Source organism: Numenius arquata, chromosome 8 (assembly GCF_964106895.1).
Source record: "Numenius arquata chromosome 8, bNumArq3.hap1.1, whole genome shotgun sequence".
NCBI classification, from domain to species: domain Eukaryota; kingdom Metazoa; phylum Chordata; class Aves; order Charadriiformes; family Scolopacidae; genus Numenius; species Numenius arquata.
In genome coordinates, this window is record NC_133583.1 from 11,670,409 (window position 1) to 11,691,235 (window position 20,827).

At 43.9% G+C, this 20,827-nt stretch overlaps 2 protein-coding genes across 2 annotated transcripts in view; both read left to right on the top strand.

Moving 5' to 3' along the window:
* The window catches only part of UROC1 (urocanate hydratase 1), a 42,779-nt gene extending 38,978 nt beyond the window's left edge, over positions 1–3,801 (top strand). Inside the window, exons 19-20 of the mRNA XM_074151842.1 lie at positions 2,332–2,431; positions 3,559–3,801. Coding sequence (XP_074007943.1) covers positions 2,332–2,431; positions 3,559–3,699 — 241 coding nt within the window. The 3' untranslated portion in view covers positions 3,700–3,801. The remainder of the gene's footprint in view (positions 1–2,331; positions 2,432–3,558) is intronic.
* A 3,770-nt stretch (positions 3,802–7,571) lies between these two features.
* ZXDC (ZXD family zinc finger C) lies at positions 7,572–20,425 on the top strand. Its single transcript, XM_074152169.1, has 10 exons — positions 7,572–8,664; positions 9,172–9,324; positions 10,269–10,347; positions 10,465–10,595; positions 11,511–11,681; positions 12,267–12,952; positions 13,715–13,799; positions 15,617–15,789; positions 17,069–17,170; positions 18,223–20,425. Exons 1-10 carry the CDS (start codon positions 7,572–7,574, stop codon positions 18,307–18,309), a joined length of 2,760 nt encoding a protein of 919 aa, XP_074008270.1. The 3' UTR covers positions 18,310–20,425.
* Positions 20,426–20,827: the final 402 nt, after the last annotated feature.

Genomic DNA, 20,827 nt, shown 5'->3' on the forward strand with positions numbered 1-20,827 from the left:
TTGATCACCTTCGAAGGAGACATCTGGAAATTATAGGAGGTAGCTTAGGTCAAAATGCCACATGTTTCTTTAATTACCTGAAAATGTGACCCAATGCTAATGAAGGTAGAGAGCTCCCATTTAAAAGTGAGAGGTTTTGCTAAAAAAATCCATGCTAACAAACATTGGCATTTAATTTATGAGTGATTTTTAGACAGTAGGACAGATTCTGATGAGTGATTCTGATTTACACTGGAGTAACTCCATGGAAATCAATGGAGAGGCTCTAAATTTATGGAGTGCAAGTGAGATCAGACACTCGCTGTTCATGCTTAAGCTTCAAAGGATGCTCTTTGAGATGCTGTGCACAGAGGGGATCTTTGCCACTGGAAGACCATCATCTTCCCATGTGGAATATCTTTATAAAGCACTGTTCCAGAGGTCTGACTTTCTTATTCTCTGATATTGCCAATAGGCTGTCTTGAGGTGTGCTCATACTGTGATCCCGATTACATTGCCACGGCATCGCTGACATCCTAAGAGTACTCTAGCTTGGTACTTTGACAGCAAAAAATAGTGCTAATTTGGTTTCTGTACACAGATACAGCAGAGATGGTGAAGTAACTGGCCCTGGTCTTGATACAATTATATTTGTAATGTAGTCATCCAGTCTGGTCCCCTCTTTTGGAGAAGACAGTAACAACATCAGCTATTCAAAAAGGAGAATTTGCAAGAAATGCAGGTGTTTAGATGTTTGTTTTCATCCTAAAATGAGACTAAGAGCAGAACTAATGAAAGATTTCACACAGTAAAAAGATCCTGGGAATTAAATTCCGCGCTGAAAAGTGTCAATCAAAAAGAAACACTTTATTTTGAAGAGAGCTTACAATATCCAAATATTTCAATTGAAAACATAACTTTGTTTCAAATTTTCCTGTTAAAGATGAGAAACTGATTCATTCACTGACATTCTGCTGTGAGAACTGTCAGTTCCACGGAAACTGTGCCTTTCAACAGAAATTTGTAATAATAATATATCCAATAATGGTAAAGTGGAGGGAATTCACAGAACGGCACAGTGAAGTTCCTTGCTCGGATTTGTGACAGGTAGTGTATGTAACTAGTGAAAGGGAATTAACATCACATAAGTAACAACATTACATTGAAAACAAGAAAATGCGAGTTCTAGTTTCGGGAAGTGTATTTCAGGTCTGTGAGGCTCCAGTGTAGCCTCATTTCCCCATATCCTGAGAAGCTCATGTTACCACTAGAAAATATACAGTAATAAATGATTCCTTTCTGGACTGGAAGACGCCTAATTCCTGTCTGATTCAGGGATATGTCTGATGTTATTCTATGTAAATTTTATAAGCTTATTCGTTATATTAACTATAAACCACAGAGGATAAAATCCTGCCTCCAGGGATCCGCATTAGTAGCCTCTCACACCATGTGGTGTATGATCTGCCCCATCCCTCAGGTATTGCTGATGCTGAGTTATAATGCCAGAACTCTCATGGATTTACAGCAACAGATAATTATCCGACTGCGTTCACCGCTACTCACCATATGCATCGAAACAGGAACTTGAGCAGGCCAGACTCTGAAGTCAGACAAGATGTTTTGCTCTACGTGTTTTCCCTGTCCTTTTAGAACCAGACTGGTATTTCTCCCAAGTATAATCTGTTAGTTTTAACATATTTCTGTTCTTCTTCTGCCAATAAGTCTGCTTCCTGAAAAGTTGGCACTGATGTCTTTAAACATCTATGTGTCTCATACAAAATGAACGACTGTTTTTGAAATGATTGAGGCAGATGTGCATTAAGTGGTGGTTAACGCTTCTTTAATAAAATACTTATGCTCTCTCATTTGTCCCGAGGGAATATAAATAGATCCATCTGTCTGCTTCAATAAGCACACAATCCTCCTCATGATCCTATCTATATGGCAGGCTTCAGTGTAGCAAACTTGAAGAGCTTAACCTTTAAAAACACCCTGAGATAGGTAACTCTCCAGCCCTTCGGAAGTGCTAACCTTTCTTTACTTGTTTCTAGAGCCAGTACAGTGTGCAGTCTGCAGGAGATGCAGCACAACCGTAATTTTTTTGGATTCCTGCTTAGAGCAGATATTGACTGCTGGCTGGGCATTACAAGAAAGGTGGAATAGGTTTGCTGCAGGTCAGGAAATGAGGCCTTTGCCCTGCTAAATTCCTTTTTTTTTTTTTGGTGTTTCTTATTCATCACCATTTCTATGTTCTCATCCTTCTTGCAGTGGAACTCAACAAATTCTGTGAATTTTTTGGGATTAGTTTGAGATATTTTGATTTAATTCTCTTACATTTATATTTTTTAGGGGTGAAGTGATCAATGGGGGATTTGGCCTGGTTTTGGATGGGTCCACAGAGGCTGAAGAACGGGCTAAGATGATGCTCAGCTGGGATGTTTCCAATGGAGTAAGCAAAACTCACTATATATCTTCACTTTAGTATCTTCCTGCCTAAGCATACTCCTGCCTCTGGGACTATGTTTATTTAGGTACTCAGGTTCCAATGCTCCTATTCTTTTTATCTGAATGGGAGTATGAGCACTCAGGGAGGAGTTTTTGGGATCTGTCTTTTTGTATCCCAGGAATAGTCCTAATGTGCAGAGGGGCTCATTCTGTTCACTGCTGCGAATATGGGTGGTTATAAGCCTGATTCCACTAGAGCCAATGAGTTGTTTTAGTTTGGGTTTTTTCCTCCAACTTTAAAGGACTTTAAGTCAATAAAAAAGGCTAAATAATTCTTGGGTAAGGAAATTACTGTAAAGTGGCAGGACCACCCTTCTGACTTTACAATATACTGGAGCCCAACAGTTTCCACATATCTCAGTGTGTGTTTTGTTATTTATTGAGCAGAAAGGGAAGGATGATTATGATAATTTTGTTAGGTATGTTGACATTATTGTTTGCCTACATAATACAATTGACAACTATATGAATTTTAGTCTTGCCTATTCTTAACTTCGAGATCTAGGTATCTTGAAAGGCTTCATCTGGGGAATCTTGCTTGTACACAGATCAAAAGGCAGAGCTTTGCTCTTGGAAGAGGAGTTTGCCAGTTCCCTGGCTGTCCATAGAGTTTCATCCTTATGTGACAGCAGAGAATTGGGTCCTTGATTTTATAGTTTGAAAACACATTGAGTGATATTTTCCTTTTTAAATATTTATCCCAATACAAAAGCATTGATTGCTTAAATGATACTGTTATCTAGAGCAAATGCTAGTTTTACAGAGCTGGGATGGAGTGCACAATTATTTTTAGTGAGAGAATTTTAAGGTACCTGGCTCTACCAATGTTATCTGTCTAACGTTATGTATCTGCATGAAAATGTACCAGGTCTATCCCAATACTACTCATAAAAATGAAGTGGGTATTACAAAAACTACTCCCAAAATCAATATGGAAACTAGAAACTGGCAGAGGGTTGAAAGATTTATTGGCATGAAATCCGGTGCCAGTGTTTGCGCAAATATTGTGCAAGATGGATGTGGCAAGAGAAATGTACGATTTTTACACCCATTAATTTTCTGGTCTGACAGGTCGCCAGACGCTGCTGGTCGGGTAATGACTACGCTTATGAAACTATCTGCCAGGCAATGAAAGAGAACACCACATTGAAGGTGACTCTCCCTCACAAGGTGGTGGACGAGAACATCTTGGAGCAAGCCCTGAAACGTTAGTGGTATTCCTAGTGCAATGTTGTCCTTGAAGATACATTTGAAGTTGCTTCCTTGATATCCTATTTTGCTCTCTGGTCAAATGATAAAAGCCCTGCAAATGTCTTCTCCATGTGAGTTCTTTTTTTCCCCTTTGACTTGTTGATGAGGCAAAGCTGTATCTGTCTGTGACAGATCCAGTGATGTCAAGAACAGTCTTTTCACTAACACGTTTGGAACAATGTTTGCAATAAGAAACTACTCATTTTAAGGAAAGGAACTGGAATTTTGTCCCTGAAAATTACATAAAAATTAAAAAAAAATCCACTTATTCAGGGTAATTCATAAATTAAGGAGACTCTTGGGTCTGATAGATCAAATGTGGAATGGAAGTTGGAACTCTTCATGCTAATTCAGTCCGCTGCTATCAGCAAAGAGCCATGAAATCCAGTAGCCAAACATGTGAGTGTGTGAACAAACTTATTCCTCAGCTGGTGGAGGATGTACTGATATCACATGTGCGAGACTCAAGCTTTCTTATATTGCCATAAAAACGTTTGGTGATCACAGTAGAAAGTGACAGATAAGCTGTAACGGATTAAGTGCAGCCAGCCTGCGTGTGTTTTTCCCTGGAATTTTCACCCAAGATTTTCACTACAAGCAGGAGCAGAATACAGTGCCAGGTAAGTGGGTGGAAAAGCCCGAGGGAAGTAAGTACTAGACCATTTCCAAAGATCTTACAGCAAGGCTGTGAAAATATGGAACAACTCACTATAAATTAGTGTGAGCCAAATTCTGGATCAGTCTGAGATGGTGCTGTTCTGCCGAATCTCACATTGTGTGCGCTTTGCTGCCACACAACAGAGTTTGTTCTTCTGTAAAAGCCCATTGCACTTAAGCGGCTTCTAAATGGATGGAAACCTCCAGAAAATCTAGATCCTTAGTACTGGCTGCTGCTTTGTAATGCAAAAACATGGGCTACTCACCCCTTTGGGTGTGAGTGGTGCAATTAATAAAGCACTATAACAAAATGATCATGTAGCCTTTCCTTCTGAAATAAAACACAACTGATGTGAAACAAACTAAAGCACCAAAGACAAGACAGTGTGAGTTTCCTGCACACAGAGGTTGATTATAAAGTAAAATAGAGACAGAAAGGTCTTTCTGCTCCCCCCTCTTCTTCCTGGGAAGAGTTAGGAAGGCACACAACCCACTGTGCCTAGATGCAACTGAAAGAAACCTCATATTTTGCACCTGAACCTATTCTTGTATTTGTGTTAACAGCAACTCACTGGAGTATTTTGTTCTAACCAGCTGTGACGCTGAACCAAAAGTTGAGGCTTACTTTGAACCCCCTATACACATACGTATTGACAGATACATACACGTATATATTTACAGAAACATATTTTACACCCACATCTATATATGTGTGTGTAGAAAAATAATTCTTCTTAGCTATCGCGTCTCGTGCCAAGCCTGGCCCTTGCACGTGGCCCTCATCCAGACAGGACCACAGAGCATCAGCAATCCCTGCCTCGCTGCGAACGTGGAACGGGGCTTGATGTGGCCTGTCACTCAGTCTCCTTGGCACGGTGTCGTCACCCTTGGAAGGAAAAGGGGTTACACAGGTAAATATGCACTGGCGGCTGCAGATGGGGTGTGACGAGCTGCTGTGCTCAGCACTGTGGGGTGTCAAGAAACTATACAACCATTAGACCCTGCGGTACTTGCCCAGCGAGCACACTCTGCAACTCTGTATTGCCTCTGGTGCCAAGTAAAGGAAACCATTTATTTTGAATCACAAATCAGTTCTTTACTCCGTTCACGTACTGTACATGTCTCCAGATGAATAGTGAGAGCCTGGCATCTGCTTGTAACCGAACATTCTGTGAAGTGCAATCTGCAGTTGATTGGAATTGCTTTATATTATGGAAAAAACACCCACATTGCCAAGTTATGCGATTGAGATGTGAGTAGTTGTCAGCCAGATTTGACAGCCTTTGCTTTGACATATGTTATGCATTACCTATTATTAATAACCACACTGGACTGGGTCCAAAGTTACTATCTTGTTATTGTACAAAACCACTCTAGTCTTCATAGCCCAAAAGCACTGGGGTACTGTTTTGTCATGAGGAAAAAACAGAAAATACACTGGCTTTTCTGTACTAAGGGATGTAGAGCTGCTCCATAGGTTCGTCTTAACTCCGAGTGGAAAATCCACTAAGGACAAAATGTCGAAGAAATATTTATTATGAACTATTCATCTTTGTATTGTTTAGTACTGTGGTACCTGCCAGCGTGCTCAAGGCAAAAAGTACCAGCTTCCCTGGAGCTGAGGGTGCCTGGCCAGCAGTTTCCCATCCTTGATGTTGGAGATGTGATGCTAAATTGCTCAGTGAAAAAGAGAAATAATCTGCCCAGTGAAGGATCACAGCACCATCTGCTGGGACTGCTCGTGGGTCCCACAGCAGGAGGGAACTGGTATCATTTCCACATCAAACACAGGATAATCTTCCCTTTTCCTTAAGTATTGGAGAATCAGAAGGCAGCTGAATGTTCTCCCAAAGAAAGCTTTGGCTGAGAATGAAAAACAAAAAAGCTTTTATGCATTACCTGACTTTGTAGGATTATTTTTTTTTGCATAGGCTCAACTGACTTCAGCAACAGTATGGCACTTCGGGGTCCTGTTCCTACCCTCAGCCTCTTTTTGTCTGTGTTTGTCCTTTTTCCCTCCCTCCTTTGCAGCCCATTCCCCTCTGTGTGGGACTCCTCATTGCCCTGTGTCACTCAGGTCCAGGTTCTGTGCTCTGTGAGTCGGGCTGTCTCGGGTGATGCGGTGGCACAGCCACGCTCCGAACAGGAAATTCACTTTGCTCGAGGCTGGTTCGTAACACTGTTTTTGTATTTCCACTGCAGGTGAACAGGATATTTTGCTAAAGTATTTATCTATTGCAACTCTCCAAGTGTGGCTGCGAGCTTAGAATTGCTCTGCTCTGGCACAGCTTCTTCCTGGCTATTAAGAGGAATAGATAGGTACTGGAATAATCATAGAATAGTTTAGGTTGGAAGGGACCTTAAAGATCATCAAGTTCCAAACCCCCTGCCATGGGCAGGGACACCTCCCGCTAGAGCAGGTTGCTCAAAGCCCCATCCAGCCTGGCCTTGAACACCTCCAGAGATGGGGCATCCACAGCTTCTCTGGGCAACCTGTTCCAGTGTCTCACCACCCTCACAGTGAAAAATTTCTTCCTGAGATCTAATCTAAATCTACCCTCTTCCAGATTGAAGCCATTACCCCTCGCCCTATTGCCACGCTCCCTGATAAAGAGTTCCCCCCCCTCTTTCCTGTAGCCCCCTTCAGGTACTGGAAGGGGCTTATAGGTCTCCCTGGAGCCTTCCCATCTCCAGGTTGCACAACCCCAACTCTCTCATCTGTCCTCATAAGCAGAGGTGCTCTAGCCCTCTCCATGGCCCTCGTTTGGACCCGCTCCAACATGTCCATGTCCTTCTTGTGCCGAGGACTCCAAAGCTGGTGGGGTCTCACCAGAGCCGAGATCTCGTATAATCCCTGAATACTGAAATAATTCCAATTATGCCACTTCGGCTAGCGAGTGGAATTAAAGGTACAAGCCCATGTGCAGCAGCTCGCTAGACTGCGAGGGCACTAGCTGCCCCCACCGGGGCAGCCGTTCGCCGGGAGAGGGGAGCCCGAGTAACCCCGGGCCAGCCCCAGTCCCGTTCCGTCCCGTCCTTGACTCCGCGCTCCGGGTTTCCCCGGCGCCTCCCGCGCCGCGCCCGCTCCGTGGAGCCGCGCTCCGCGTTTCCGCGCTTGCCCGCGCCGGCCCCGCCCCGCGGCTCCGGTTTCAGCCGCTGCTACAGGGACCCCCAAGATGGAAACGCAGGGGCTGCCCGCCGCGGAGGCGGCCCGGGCCCGGCCCGGCGCCCAACATGGCGGCCCGGCCGGGCCGCCCGCCGCTCCGCGCCGCCCGCCGCCGCCGCCCGACTGGGAGCCGGCGGTCGCCGCCGCCTCCACCTCCTCCGCCGCCAGCACCACGGCGTCCGGCCTCTACGTGAGCTTCCCGGTGCTGTTGGTGGAGGAGAAACCGGAGCCCGGCGCCAGCCCGGCGCCCGGCCCCTGCGCGCCGCCGGCGGGCCCCGCGCCCGACAACGACGGGCTCCTGCTCGTCTTCAATGTGGTGCGCGGCGCGGCCGAGGTCGGCCCGGGCGGCGGCGAAGCGGGGCGCGCCCAGCCCGGCCCGCCGCCTGCCGAGCCGCCGGAGGAGGCCCCCGGCTCGGCGCCACCACCGCCGCCTCCTCCCCCGCCGCCGCCGCCGCTGCCCCCCGCCGGCGGCGATGGCGGGGCGGAGGACGGCTCTTTCTCGGGGACCATCACCATCAACAACCAGAGCCTGGTGGTGCGCATCGAGAACGGCGTCCTGACGCTGGGGCCCGGCGCCGAGCAGGCCGCGGCTTCCGCGCCTCCGCCGCCCGCCCCACCGCCGCCGCCGCCCCCCGCCGCCAGCCCCGCCGAGCCGCCGGGCGGGCCGCGGCCGCGCTCGCCACCGGCCTTCCCCTGCCCGGAGCCGCGCTGCGGCGAGGCCTTTCCCCGTAAGCAGCAGCTGCGGCTGCACCGCCTCTCGGCGCACGGCGGCGGGGAGGACGGCCGGGGGGCGGCGGGGACGGCGGCGCGGCCCTTCGGCTGCCCGGTACCGGGCTGCGCTTGGTCTTTCGCCACGGCCTACAAGCTGCGGCGGCACCTGCACTCGCACGACAAGCTGCGGCCCTTCGCCTGCCCGGCGCCGGGCTGCTCCAAGCGCTTCACCACCGTCTACAACCTGCGGGCCCACAGCCGCGCCCACGAGCAGGAGGCGGCGCACAAGTGCGAGGCCTGCGGGCAGCGCTTCCCCAGCGCCGCCCGCCTCGCCGCCCACCGCCGCCGCAGCCACCTGGAGCCCGAGCGGCCCTACCGCTGCGACTTCCCCGGTAAGGCGCTGCCGGGGCTCGGGGGCCCCAAAAAAACCAAAAACAAATGAGCTCGCCCAGGTAAGGGTGGGAATCCCAGCGGCTCAGCTCGCTTTTCCTCCCCGCCGCCCCTTTCGTCCTCTCCGGGTCGCACCCAGGGTCTTGAGGAAGACCTCCCCGCTCCACGCCACCTCAGTTATCAAGAGCGAAAGTTTGGGAGATGGAGGATGCTGCGCCTTCGCTTACACGTGGCTTAGGGAAACGACCAAGGTCACAGCACAAGTCTCAGTGCTATGCCTTAAACCGGGCTGTGTGTGGTTTGGTTGCCCACCTTGTCTAAATAACTGTAATCCCTGGGAGTACTGTCGTTTAGGATTGCGGTGTTTGATTTTCCCATGTGCCAGGATGTAATATCTTGGGAAAAAGATCATAAAAGTCCCTCATTACAAGTTGGGAGGGAGAAAAGAATCCAGTTTTCCTGATTCAGTTTTGTAGCAAACTGATGTGCTGTTTCCCTTCTCTCCCCAGGCTGTGAAAGAACATTTATTACAGTGAGTGCGTTATTCTCCCATAATCGAGCCCACTTCAGAGAGCAAGAGCAGTTCTCCTGTTCGTTCCCTGGCTGTAACAAGCAGTATGACAAAGCCTGCCGGCTGAAAATCCACATGAGGAGTCACACAGGTATTCACGAGGGTGACTTGTAAGATGGGGAAGCGCATGGAAGGTATATATGAAGAACGGGCTTTGGTTTACTGGAAAAACTGAAAGTCACGAAGGGAGAAAGGGAGTTATTTGGAGTCAGTGTAAATGTTTGATTTGTGGCCTTCTGAGGAGTAGGAGTCTGCTGAGTAAACTCGCCAAATGCGAAGTAGCTATGGATGCACAAAGGTCTGGCTTTTGGTATGTGAGCTCTGTTCAGGAAAATTATCCCATCTCTGTTCCCAAGTTCATAGACATTCAAAACATTGTCTAAATTCTAATCTTGGTCAAAACAAACAGCTAAAAATCTCTCAGAACGTGGAATGTATGTACCAAGGTTTGGAACAGCAAGAAGATAAATTTTAACTCAGGCAAGTGCTCCTGACTTGCCAGGACAACTAGTGAGCTGAAATCCAGCCTTTGAATGTTTTAAGACAATAATTGTGTGTGCTGTCTACTGTCCTGTTTTCCTGGCTTCATGGCTGTACAGTGGGGGTTTTGTTTTTTGGGTTTAAGTGTCAGTTTTGTTAAGTGAAAGTTCATAGAGACGATGGAAACTGACTTCACATACTTAGTCGTATTGTAATTCATAGGTCATGAAAACAGGAAAAAAACATTTCAGTCATGTTTCTGTTTTAAATAATGCTGCTATTGAAGCACTTTCAAGGTAGCTCAGGTTAACATGAGATGGATTGATAGTTATCTGTGCTCCCAGATGCACAGGGAAAGATGCAATGGCCTTGGGTTAAAAAAGGCTCAGATTGTATGAGAGGGATGGGGCATCACAGTACTCTGCAGTGAATTGCAGGAGAGGGTGGTTGAGTCTTCTGGTCTTAAATTAATTCAATTTAAGCAGCTTTTCAGATTTTTCAGTAGCGGTGTGCATTTCTGTATTATATTATTAATGTAACCTTTCTTTGCTTAAGGTGAAAGGCCTTTTATCTGTGACTTCGAAGGTTGTGGCTGGTCTTTCACCAGTATGTCCAAGCTGCTGAGACATAAAAGGTAGCCTTTTCTGGTTATACCGTCCTAAGTCACTTGCTGTTTATTTGTTTGTTTGAATTCCAGTACTTGAGCAGCAGTGGATTTAATCAGTCTAACAGCAATTTCCTTCCCTTGTAGGAAACACGAAGATGACAGGAGGTTTATGTGCCCTGTAGAAGGCTGTGGGAAGTCCTTCACAAGAGCAGAACACTTGAAAGGCCACAGTATAACTCACCTTGGTACAAAACCATTTGAGTGTCCCGTAGAAGGTATTGTTCCACTCTTGTGTATGTTAACTGGAGTTGGTGTGTATGTTGCCTGAAGATTCTGTGCCTTTTCCCCAAATGTAAGCTTATTACAGGATTGGAACAATTTAGAGTGAGTCTTTTAACAGAGTTTGAAGAGATAAAGCTAAACAGAAGACATTGTAACTGATTGAGTGATCGCTCTCAGATGTATGGATTACAGAAAAAACATTGGTTCATGCTCTGGCTCGATTTATATTTATTTTTTTTCCCTTTATGATGAGTGGGACTACTTTATTCTGGAAAATCCTACTTCTGATTTTTAGTTTCTGTAGCTCAGCTTTTTCACTTGATTCATCAGAAGTAATGAAAAGTTGTCCAACACCCTCAAGGCCACGTTTTACTGTTGTGACGTGTCATCTCGAGTGTTCAGTGTTTCAGCGCTGTGGTAGTCTCTGCTGCTGGGATGGTGGATGGCCGTGTGAATGGCATCTGTTATGGTCATAACGAGAGCCTCACTGATGCTCCATGGGTTTCTTAGCACTACCTCCATCACTTCAGCAGGACTCCAGGAACAAAGATTTTGGGTCTGATCTGGAATACTCTGTTTCATAAAGTAAAGCAGCTCTACTTGGTGATTGTTTCCTCTTTTAATGGGTTTGCCAGCAGTTGTTGCGAAGAGTTTACATTTAAGATGCTATACCAGGGAAAGGTTGTGCATTACAGTGAATGATTTAAGAGTTTTGTGTTGTCAGAAGCAGGTTGTTGAACTTCTTCAGACAGGTTTTTGACTTTCTTGTGATGCTTTCAGTGTATGCACAGGTGCTGCAAAACGACAGAGTTCTGCAGAGCTACTCTAATTTGTTTTGTTAAGATACTAAATAGGAACATCAGATTGAAGTTAAATGAAATTTTAAAGCCTTGTATGTCTTCTTGCAGGTTGTTGTGCAAAATTTTCAGCACGAAGTAGTCTGTATATTCACTCCAAAAAACATCTTCAGGATGTGGATTCTTTAAAAACTCGTTGCCCTGTATCTAGTTGTAATAAGTTGTTCACTTCCAAACACAGTATGAAGACGCACATGGTCAAACAGCATAACTTCAGCCCAGGTAAAGTTGTTTGTTTCAAACTAAAGGAGGCTGCGATGGAAAAACTAAATGTTTTATTAAGGAAAATGTGTATTTACTGATATTGAAATTCAAACCCCATTGATACGAATAGCAGAATCTTCACCAAGACTGGAGTTGGTTGTCCCCCCCCTAAAAGTTTCAGTGGGACCTGTAACTGAGTATTGGAAAGTGAGACTTAAGCTTGACCTGTGTGAAATAGAGAAGTTGCGGCTTTTTTTTGAATGAAGCAGAGCTTGCCCTTCTCCATGCCACCTATAAAATACGAGCGAGGACTGAAAGCACTTCTTTTTGCACTCACTCATTTTCCTCCTCCTCTACAACCTAACTTAGTCTGGACTGCCTTAGTGTTAACTTTTGGCAAGTGCATTTGTAACTGAAATTTCTCAGTGAAGGAGTGAACTTACTTCAGTAAGCTGCTTCTGCTTAAATCTGCTTTCAGGGAATCCGGGAAGTTTCAGTAGGCTCAGAATCTAGAGTTTTAAGCTTCCTCCCTTGATCATTCGTATTTTTCCTCCCTGTCGTCTGATGAAGGGTCTGTTTTATAACCAAATCCTTCTCTTCCAGATCTCCTAACTCAGCTCGAAGCAACCAGCTCCCTCACACCCAGCAGCGAGCTCACTAGTCCGGGACAGAGCGATCTCAGCAACATAGACCTCGTATCCTTGTTCTCCAACGTGTCTAGTAACAATTCTGGAATTGCAACAGACATGGCGCTAGTGAACTCTGGAATTGTCACTATTGACGTTGCTTCGGTGGGCTCAACACTGGGAGGAAACCTCCCTGTCAGTAACAGTTCTTTAAGCCAGGCTGTCGATCCCTTGATACTGGTGGCGAGCAGCGATATGCCGCAGAGCCTGGACAGTTCTCTCTTGCTGGGAACCAGCGCGGCAGTTCTACAGCAAAGCACTTTAAATTTGGATGACGTACAGACTGTCAATGCAGAAGCCTTGGGTTCGCTAGCGTCTCTGTCGGTGAGGAATTCCAGTCAAGATGCGCACGGTTTGACGTCCAGCAATAATTTAACAATCGACACGGCCACTTTGACTCCTTCTAGTAGCCTCGGCAGTACCACTGTGCCTGAGTTACTAACACCAACTAAAATGGAACGGAATTTGCTTCCTAGCTCAGACGTTGTTGGTCAACAAGAGGGCAGCAAAGTAGTGACGCAGTTTGTCTTCTCCAACCCTCCAGGGAGCTACAGTGCACAGAAAGAAATGGATCTCGGCCCAGTGACCGGCAGCTCATTTTTGGTACGCAATAACTATATTTGTTTTACCCCTGTATGACTGAGACACCCTGACTTTGGGGATATCTGTTGCTACTTATACCTTATAGGGAGACCTTTGTTCCAGATTGTGTAGATCATGCATTTTGGCTTTTTTTGGTGAAGGATATAGAACGTTACGTTGAATTGTGTGTTGTCAGAGTAGATTCAGTGTTGTGATAAGTTCTTTTAAGAAATACTGGAATTCTGGTGGGGAGAGTTAAGGGAGAACCTTTCAAAATGAAGGATTAACAAATAAGTGGCCATCTGTCTGAGGGTGAAATGGAATTTACAAGAATACCCAAGAAGAGGTGGTGTGTCTTGTGCATTTCATTCCAGGGAAAGATTTGGGCTGGTAGAGTAACTGCAACGTTTTCATCTCAGTCCGCATTCCTTTTAAGTACTTTTCTCTTTCTGCTTTAGTGTGGTACTGCAGACTTAACTGTTTATTTACATTACAAAGTAAATGTTTACCCTGTTCAAATCTGAACACTTAGAAATGTGGAGCCAACTTCCTTTTCTGGTGAACTCCAGATAAGTACTCCAGATAAGTACATGCAGGGAATTTGCTGAAACCCTAATCAGAAGAGCATGGGAAACGAGAAATCGGTGTTTGCTGTGTAAAAGATAAGCGCAACTGAGAACTCATTAGTCTGTGCTGATGGTCTTGGTTTGTTCTTGTATTCAAAAAACTTTGTATCTCTTGGCTTGTTTTTGTTGTTGTTTTTGGTTTGTGTTTTTTTACTAGGAGAGCAGTGGGTCTGCAAGAACAGACTACAGAGCCATTCAGCTGGCCAAGAAAAGAAAACAGAAAGGGAATGGGAACAGCACAGGTGAGAAGCCGTTAATTTTGTTAAGTTTAATAAATACAATTATTTAGGGGGTTTGGCAGTGAAATAGGAGCAGGTATCTGAGCACATTCTTAAATATCCCATCCAGTTTATTGCTAGTTAAAATAATTATGCGTGTGGTATACCATCTGTTACTCAGGGTAATCACATTCTGTGGAATATCAAAATCATGGTAAGTTTACAAAGAAATCTGCACCATGTCTTTCATGATTGTTAACAAAACACTACCCCTTCATCTCTTCATCTGCTTTTTATTTTCTTATTAAAAAAAAAATTAAGGTCACTTTGCTTTCTGTTGTTTATGCTTTTGGTCTTACTGAGTAGGTTCTCTTTTACTCAGCACAATGAAAACATCAGCTGGATTTGTTTTGCTTCTGTGGTTCACTCAGTAACGGCATGTATATGGTGTTAATGAATTTATTTCTTAGTTCTTTATTTCTTTCTCAAACCTCTCTTTTAAATTTTAGCCATGTAGGGAGTTCTTGTGCAGGGCGAGGTTTAGGTCACGATTTCATATGTATCCTCTTTCTCTTAAACTGTAGTTTGACTCAGAGCTGTCTGATGTGAATTAGACACCCGTTACTTTGTCAGATCAAACATGGTCTGTGGCTCACTAGACCTGTACGAGCTCAGACGTTTGAGTGGTGTGTACCCTTGGGGCTGGGGTGGAATATCACACATACCTATATAGTTTAGTTCTTCTTTGCTGTCTCTTAATACCTTCCATCTCTGAAAATCAAGGTCATAATTTTTAAGGTGAGTTAAGAGACTAGTTCTGAATTGAGCACTGTCATGTTTCTGTATTTTGTAAAAGGCAATACCTGCACAAATTCTGTCTGGTTCAGCGAATCATCACACGGAAGGATAACTGCTTTATGAAGCTAGTTCTAAGTGTGCTTGTATCATCAAACATGTCTTTTGGATGTTAGTTTAAAAAGGTGATTGCACTTAGTCTGCATGTCTCCTAAAACGACCTCAGAAAATTCCTATTTCTGTTCCTGCTCAAGACTCCCAGTTTGTCCACTTTCACCAGCTGTTAGCCTTAATGCTACTATGTGCTTCTCAAAAGTGGTCTAAAAGTCTTGTATTTCTAATTGGTTTAACTAGGTTGAATGAATGTAGAGGGAAGTTCGGTGTTTAAAAATAACTTATCCAACCCTTTTATTTACTATAAATTTAAAAAAAAAAAAAAAATTAAAGAAAAAAACCAACCTGAAACAGCTGACAGGACTGTATTCTTGCATTGATTTTGATTAGGTTATTGGTTTTCAGCTTGTGATACGAGCAGCTGGTTCGTCTTGTTTTAAACTGAATAATGCTTAAGGTTCTCATAGCAGTACTTCTGTAGTCCGTTCTACCCAACAGTCCTTGAAATCCTCCTGGAAGTAGATGAGCTTCACTGTGCTCTTTTTACAGTTTGGAAAAATTACGTACGTGATTTCTCAGGAAATGAGTTGCAAAATTAAAAATAGAAAATGCAATTCTGCTTCCTAATTTCTTTCTGTAACTCCACAAATATGCTGATATTTCTGTGCTACCACAAGGGAGAGCCCTAGGCTTAGCAGTTTGTGATGTGGTTTTAATGGCATTCATATAAAAAGATGCTCAGTCAGCAGTTGGAGTTCATCAGCTGATTGTCGTCGGGCCTTTCAGCAGCTAGCGAGTGATTCTTAATTATATTGCACTGTTCCAAGCATTTGCTGTGTAGTGTAAATAACTGCATAAAATTGAAAAATACTAGTGGGAAATTTGGGCGAATTGCTTCTGACCATCTAAATATGAAAATTGCTCTCTTCTAGGGGCATCTGGCTCTGGTCAGAGGAAAAGCAAGGGTGGTAAAGTAAGCCCTACCAACTTTTCGTCATCCAATCCAGGCAGTCGACTGGGTGGCAACATAGTTCTGCCAAATGGAGGGCTGACAATAAGGGACCCTGCCACTGGAGCCCAGTATGTGCAAATTCAGCTTCTTCAGGTAAGAGCTGAGGAGGAAAAACATGCTCATCTTCTCTGTTACCCAAACTGGCACATTTATGGAAGAATCTGTGAACTCGGGTACCGCTGCCCGTAGATGGGATCTTGAAATCTGCAGTATGTACCATGTCCATTAGGGCAATTGCCTGCAAGAAGCACTTTCCTGGGAAGTTTGTGTGAAACTGGCTTTACAGAGGTCTAGAAATGCCTGAAAACAGCTGGGTCAATCATACAACTGCTAGGGGCCCAAACAGATGCATTGTGGAAGTGGGTAAGATGTTTATATTTGGTTTAGTACTAGTAATCATTCCAGCCTTGAACATATGGGCACTGAAACATCCTGTAAGCTTCTGAGGCTGGATACACTTGATGCAGGAAGCGCTGTGATGAAACTAAGACTTTTAGCAAACTTCCATTTTGCACGTGAGAGTTGTGATCTTTCAAGGACTTAAGATTTTCCCAGTTTGGAGAAGCAGTTATGAGAGCAGCAAAACAGATGCTACATTCCTGTCCCAAAGTATGGGGTAATTGTTCTTCCAAAAGCAAAGGATTTCTAGCATGCATTACCTTAGGGCTTGCATGGGAATGTGACTTTTTCCTCCAGTCTTTATCTTCGTTGACACCACCCCCAAATTCTTACATTACTCCACTTCTCTCTCATTTACAAGATAAGTGAGATTGACATGAAAAGATTCCTGCAAAATGAAGTTTTGGCCTAAATTCCTACTTCTCTAAACTGTTGAAATAAAGCTTAAGATTTTTTTCTAAAAATACCTGGTCATCTGTGTGGGCTGATTAGTGGAGCATAGTGGGTAATATGTTTTTGGCCAGGTGTATATCTGTGTAGTATCCAGAAGAGGGTATGTTCATTCCACTTTATTCCTAACAATGTATATGGAGGAAGCAACGGGCAGTTTTCCATCTGTTTTTCTGATGGGTGCAAATGTTTGTAACCTTTGTTACGTATCAGCTTCACACAATATGATGAAAATTGTCACATGTTTTGGAGTGTTATGTTTGTTGGAAGATGAACCATTCCTCCCTCCTTCCCTTTTCAGATCTTGTTGGTTTTTGGAGTTGATTATGATGGGATAATATGTTGTACATTGAGCTGGGTTCAGATTGAAGTGGCAGTTAGCTTTCACGTATCTTTGTGAATCTAGGCCTTACTAGTGAGGTGCAGTAGCTTTATCGGATTTTTGTGAGGCTGAGAGAAATTTGCCATGTTGTGCTGACATTCTTGGGGGTCTTATAATAGCATCGTGTTTCTGCATTCACAGGATGATTCCCCGGGTGAGGGAGACTTGCCCTTTCAACTGAGCTCTCAGTCCTCCTCGTCACATTCTCAGCTTACAGTGGATTTACCTGTTCACATACTTCAGGTACAGCATGTCAGAGCTGTTGGGTTTTATTGCCTCACTTGAAAGTGAAGACAGTTTATTGTGAACACTGGTGTTCTGCCTAATGAAAGTATCTCGTTTTCCACTGGGAGTTTAATTTCACTTAGAAGAAGTAGTAAACAGGGTGCTGTGCTGCAAGGTTTATCTTCTGTATGTTACCTACCTTTGACATGTCATAGGTGGTTGTTTTTCTTCCTCTGTTACTGAGTAATGAAAACTAAATGTTACTCATTTATTACTGAAGTGCCCCATCCTTGTTTTCCTGATCCCATCCTGCAAATATTATGTGGATCAAGAAAGAGGATTGGAATTGATATGCAACAGGCTACAGGAAGGCTGGGAAGTGGGGAATAAAATCTTGAGCCTAGATTTCAGAGCGGTGTCCGTACGGGGATGGCAGTTAGATTAAAATGCCTGTTCGCTTCTACAGTCTTTGGTTTCACTACTTGCCAACGTTAACTACTGAGTGTCAGTGTTGTTTGAACACGGAAAGCTTCATACAGCTTCTCGTGTAAATGTTTTGTTATCTGCTGTTCTGGTAAACTGCATGTTAGTGAGCAGGAGCAGCTGAGAACCAAGGAGCAATGAATGATTAGCATGTACATAAAGCACATCTTCTACTCGACCATGTGGGGCTTTGGTTTTGACAAACTCTGCAGTGCAGTTATTGTTACCGAGTGTGCTTCTCCTGGATAGAAAATAAAGCTTTTATATTTGAGAGGAGCACCTTACTATGATAAACCTAGAAGTAGTAGGATCTTTGGCTATGGTAGAGAGTTAATAGAAGAGATGCAAATAGTCAGTGATTTTAAATTTATCTCCATTAGTAATGCTCATCTGAAGTGTTCCAAAGGGAAACTGGAGCGGCAGTGTTTGAGCAGGTCCTCAAAGTAGGAGAGCTTTGGGTTTCCTCTAAACCATTCAAAACATTTCTCTGCTCTTGGGTAAACATCAAGGTAATCTTACTGATAAGCATTAAAAGCATCTAGAGGTGCAAGCTCTGAACTCTTCATGCTGTCCGTTTGCTTTAACAGGAACCACACAATTCCACTGAAGATGATGCAGGTTCTGATAACTCTCAGTTCACTGGAAGCACAATAAACTTACAGGATCTGGAATGACCATTATTAAGAACAGCTACTTGAAAACAAATTGGGCAATCATGTCTTGACAGAGTGAGATAACTGTGGGTCTTTTTCCAAGAAGAATATGAAAACTGGGAGTACTGGATTATGGTTGCACGCTTTGCAATTTGCTAAGGACAGTTGCAGCTGAAAGATTTTTGTAAAAAATGTCAATCCCACTTGATGTGCCTGTGTAAGATACCCTGTCAGTCTCGCGGTTGGAGAGCCCGAGGCAGACTGCTGTACAGTGTTGTTTCAGGGAGAAGTACTGTATTAAACTTCAAACTGAGGTGATAGTTACTGTTTTCACAGGAAAGTAAGTATTCTACAGCTAACAAGTACAAATTTATAATCCTGCTTACAACAGTTAAAACTTTTCCTCCGTTGGGCTCCTGCTGGAGCCAGTGGCATCAAGGAATTGAGCTAAAATTTGCAAGTATTTTTGACACACAAAAGAAGAATGTTTTTGGCCCCAGTTTTGGCAGAAAACTGGAATAAAGTGCCACAGGTAACAAAATTAATATCCTATGCCATGGAAATGAGATGCTCTAAAATCTTTGTTTTAGAAAGCTAGATTCTAAATGTTAACTTAGCTGTGAATCAGTTTGTAGCTCATGTTGAGTTTCTCCCTTTCCTTGCTCCTGCGTCCCAAATATTTTGCTGAATTCTTCCAGCAAAACTTGAAAAAGAAAACTGCAATAGAACTGTGCTGACTGCAAGTGATTAGCTGAGAGCCCAACAGCATCTGAGAGAGGTTCGTTTTATCTTTGCGTTTCCTTTTTTTGGGAGGAATGTTGACCGCCGTGTAAATTTAAGCACCTTGATTTTATCTCGTGTATAAACTGCTGCCAAGTTACCTGTAAGCTGGCCACTATCTTTTTATTTTGGTGTTGTTTTTTTTCCCCCCCTCAACTGAACACTGTTAACACTTGTTCTTTATTGCTATCCCAGTGTCACATGCGCGTGGAGCTTCCAGCTGGTTTACAGAATATGCAGTTCTCACAGTATTTTAGGAGAGGAAAAGAATTCTCACCTGGGAAGATTTGCCCCACTGAAAAACTGCAGTTTCTCTTGGGGGCAGGGGGAGAGGTTGTATGTACTGTACTTACTGGATTGCAGACAACTAAATAAGTATAGGGTTGTATAGGAAAAAAAAACCACCTTTGGTTACGTTTTAAGGTAGTAATTTAAATGTTTCTTATGGTGATGTACTGAATGCCTATAAAATTATGTATAGGAGTTTGATAAAAGGGTGTATGTACTGTTTTTTATTCTCAATGAGGTGTGTGTGTATGCACGTATGTGTAATTTTTTTACAAATTAAGATATGTCATGCAGAACGTTGTGATCTTTCTAATCTTGCACATATTTATTTATTTTACAGTTATACTGATGTTGAATTCACACGAGGTCATTCAGAAATGCTTTTACTTCCTGTGCCTTTTGAACTATGTATGTGTCCAGATAAATGCTTTTTTGGTTGAAGACTTGGGGAGGAAAAAGAAGTATAAAGGTTACATTCAATTTCAGATCCCGATTTGTAGGCAGTATTTTATCCTCTGGTTGAACCAGTTTTATTTTTTCTATCTTGAGCTTAACTGAGCATTGAGGTCTCTCTCTTCCTCTCATCCTGAGTTTACAGCTTACGTCCAGGGAACCTCCTAACCCTCTCAGGTTGGGTTTCCAAACTAAACTAATTGGTAGATGAGATCTCCTGCCTGGTAGCTGTGACCGCAGCACGGAGTCCACTCCTAAGACGTAAAAAGGTTGAGTAGGAATCATGCTGAAGGGGGACTGCTCGGTCTTGTGCTAGTGGTCACCACGTTCTTCCTGGAAACTGAGACACCTCGAGCTCCCAATGCCTGCATTATTCTGTCCTCAAGGACCATACCAGTTCTTCATCTATTAAAATGGCCAAGGAACACTCCATGTTTTTATGGGACTTGAACCGAATCTTTCTACTTCTGAAAATGTACCTCACTCAGCTTTGTAAGTGAATGTAAAGTGCTAACCTCTTGGGGCCGAAAATTGGATCACTTGGCTTGAACTCCATTGCTGGCAATGGGCACCTGCTGGTGCAAAAGGGTTAATAAAGCTTTTTTTTTTTATGGTCAGTTTGTCACTGGGTATTGTTCTTTGTATGGATGCATCTGACATAAAGCTAATTGTTAGCTTTGATTTCTGCACTTCTGATACTGATTTTTGCAAAGCTTGTGTTTTTCCTTTGGTTTTTTCTTCTCCACAGTAGCGGGGTGGAGCCTATAATGAAACCCATCGTTTGGATTAAAGCAGAGCCTTTGTTTTTTTTATAGTCCTGCAACAGATTTGTGATTGTAACAAATGTCTGGCAGGTGCCATAACAAAGATTGTTACCCAGGACTGCGATAAATCTCACTTGTCGGGTTTGTAGGGATAGTGCTATTTGCGTCAAAAACTGAACGAGAGAAGCATTGTTGCCAGCAGGAGCCCGAGAAGCAAAATGAGAGAGAATTTTAATTTTTTTTCTTAGGCAGAT

Excerpts from the sequence above, each read along its gene's own strand:
- ZXDC (XM_074152169.1), top strand. The coding sequence starts at position 7,572 with ATGGAAACGCAGGGGCTGCCCGCCGCGGAGGCGGCCCGGGCCCGGCCC. Across the intron at positions 10,596-11,510 it reads ATTTGAGTGTCCCGTAGAAG|GTTGTTGTGCAAAATTTTCA; the intron begins GTATTGTTCCAC and ends GTCTTCTTGCAG. Across the intron at positions 17,171-18,222 it reads TACCTGTTCACATACTTCAG|GAACCACACAATTCCACTGA; the intron begins GTACAGCATGTC and ends TTGCTTTAACAG.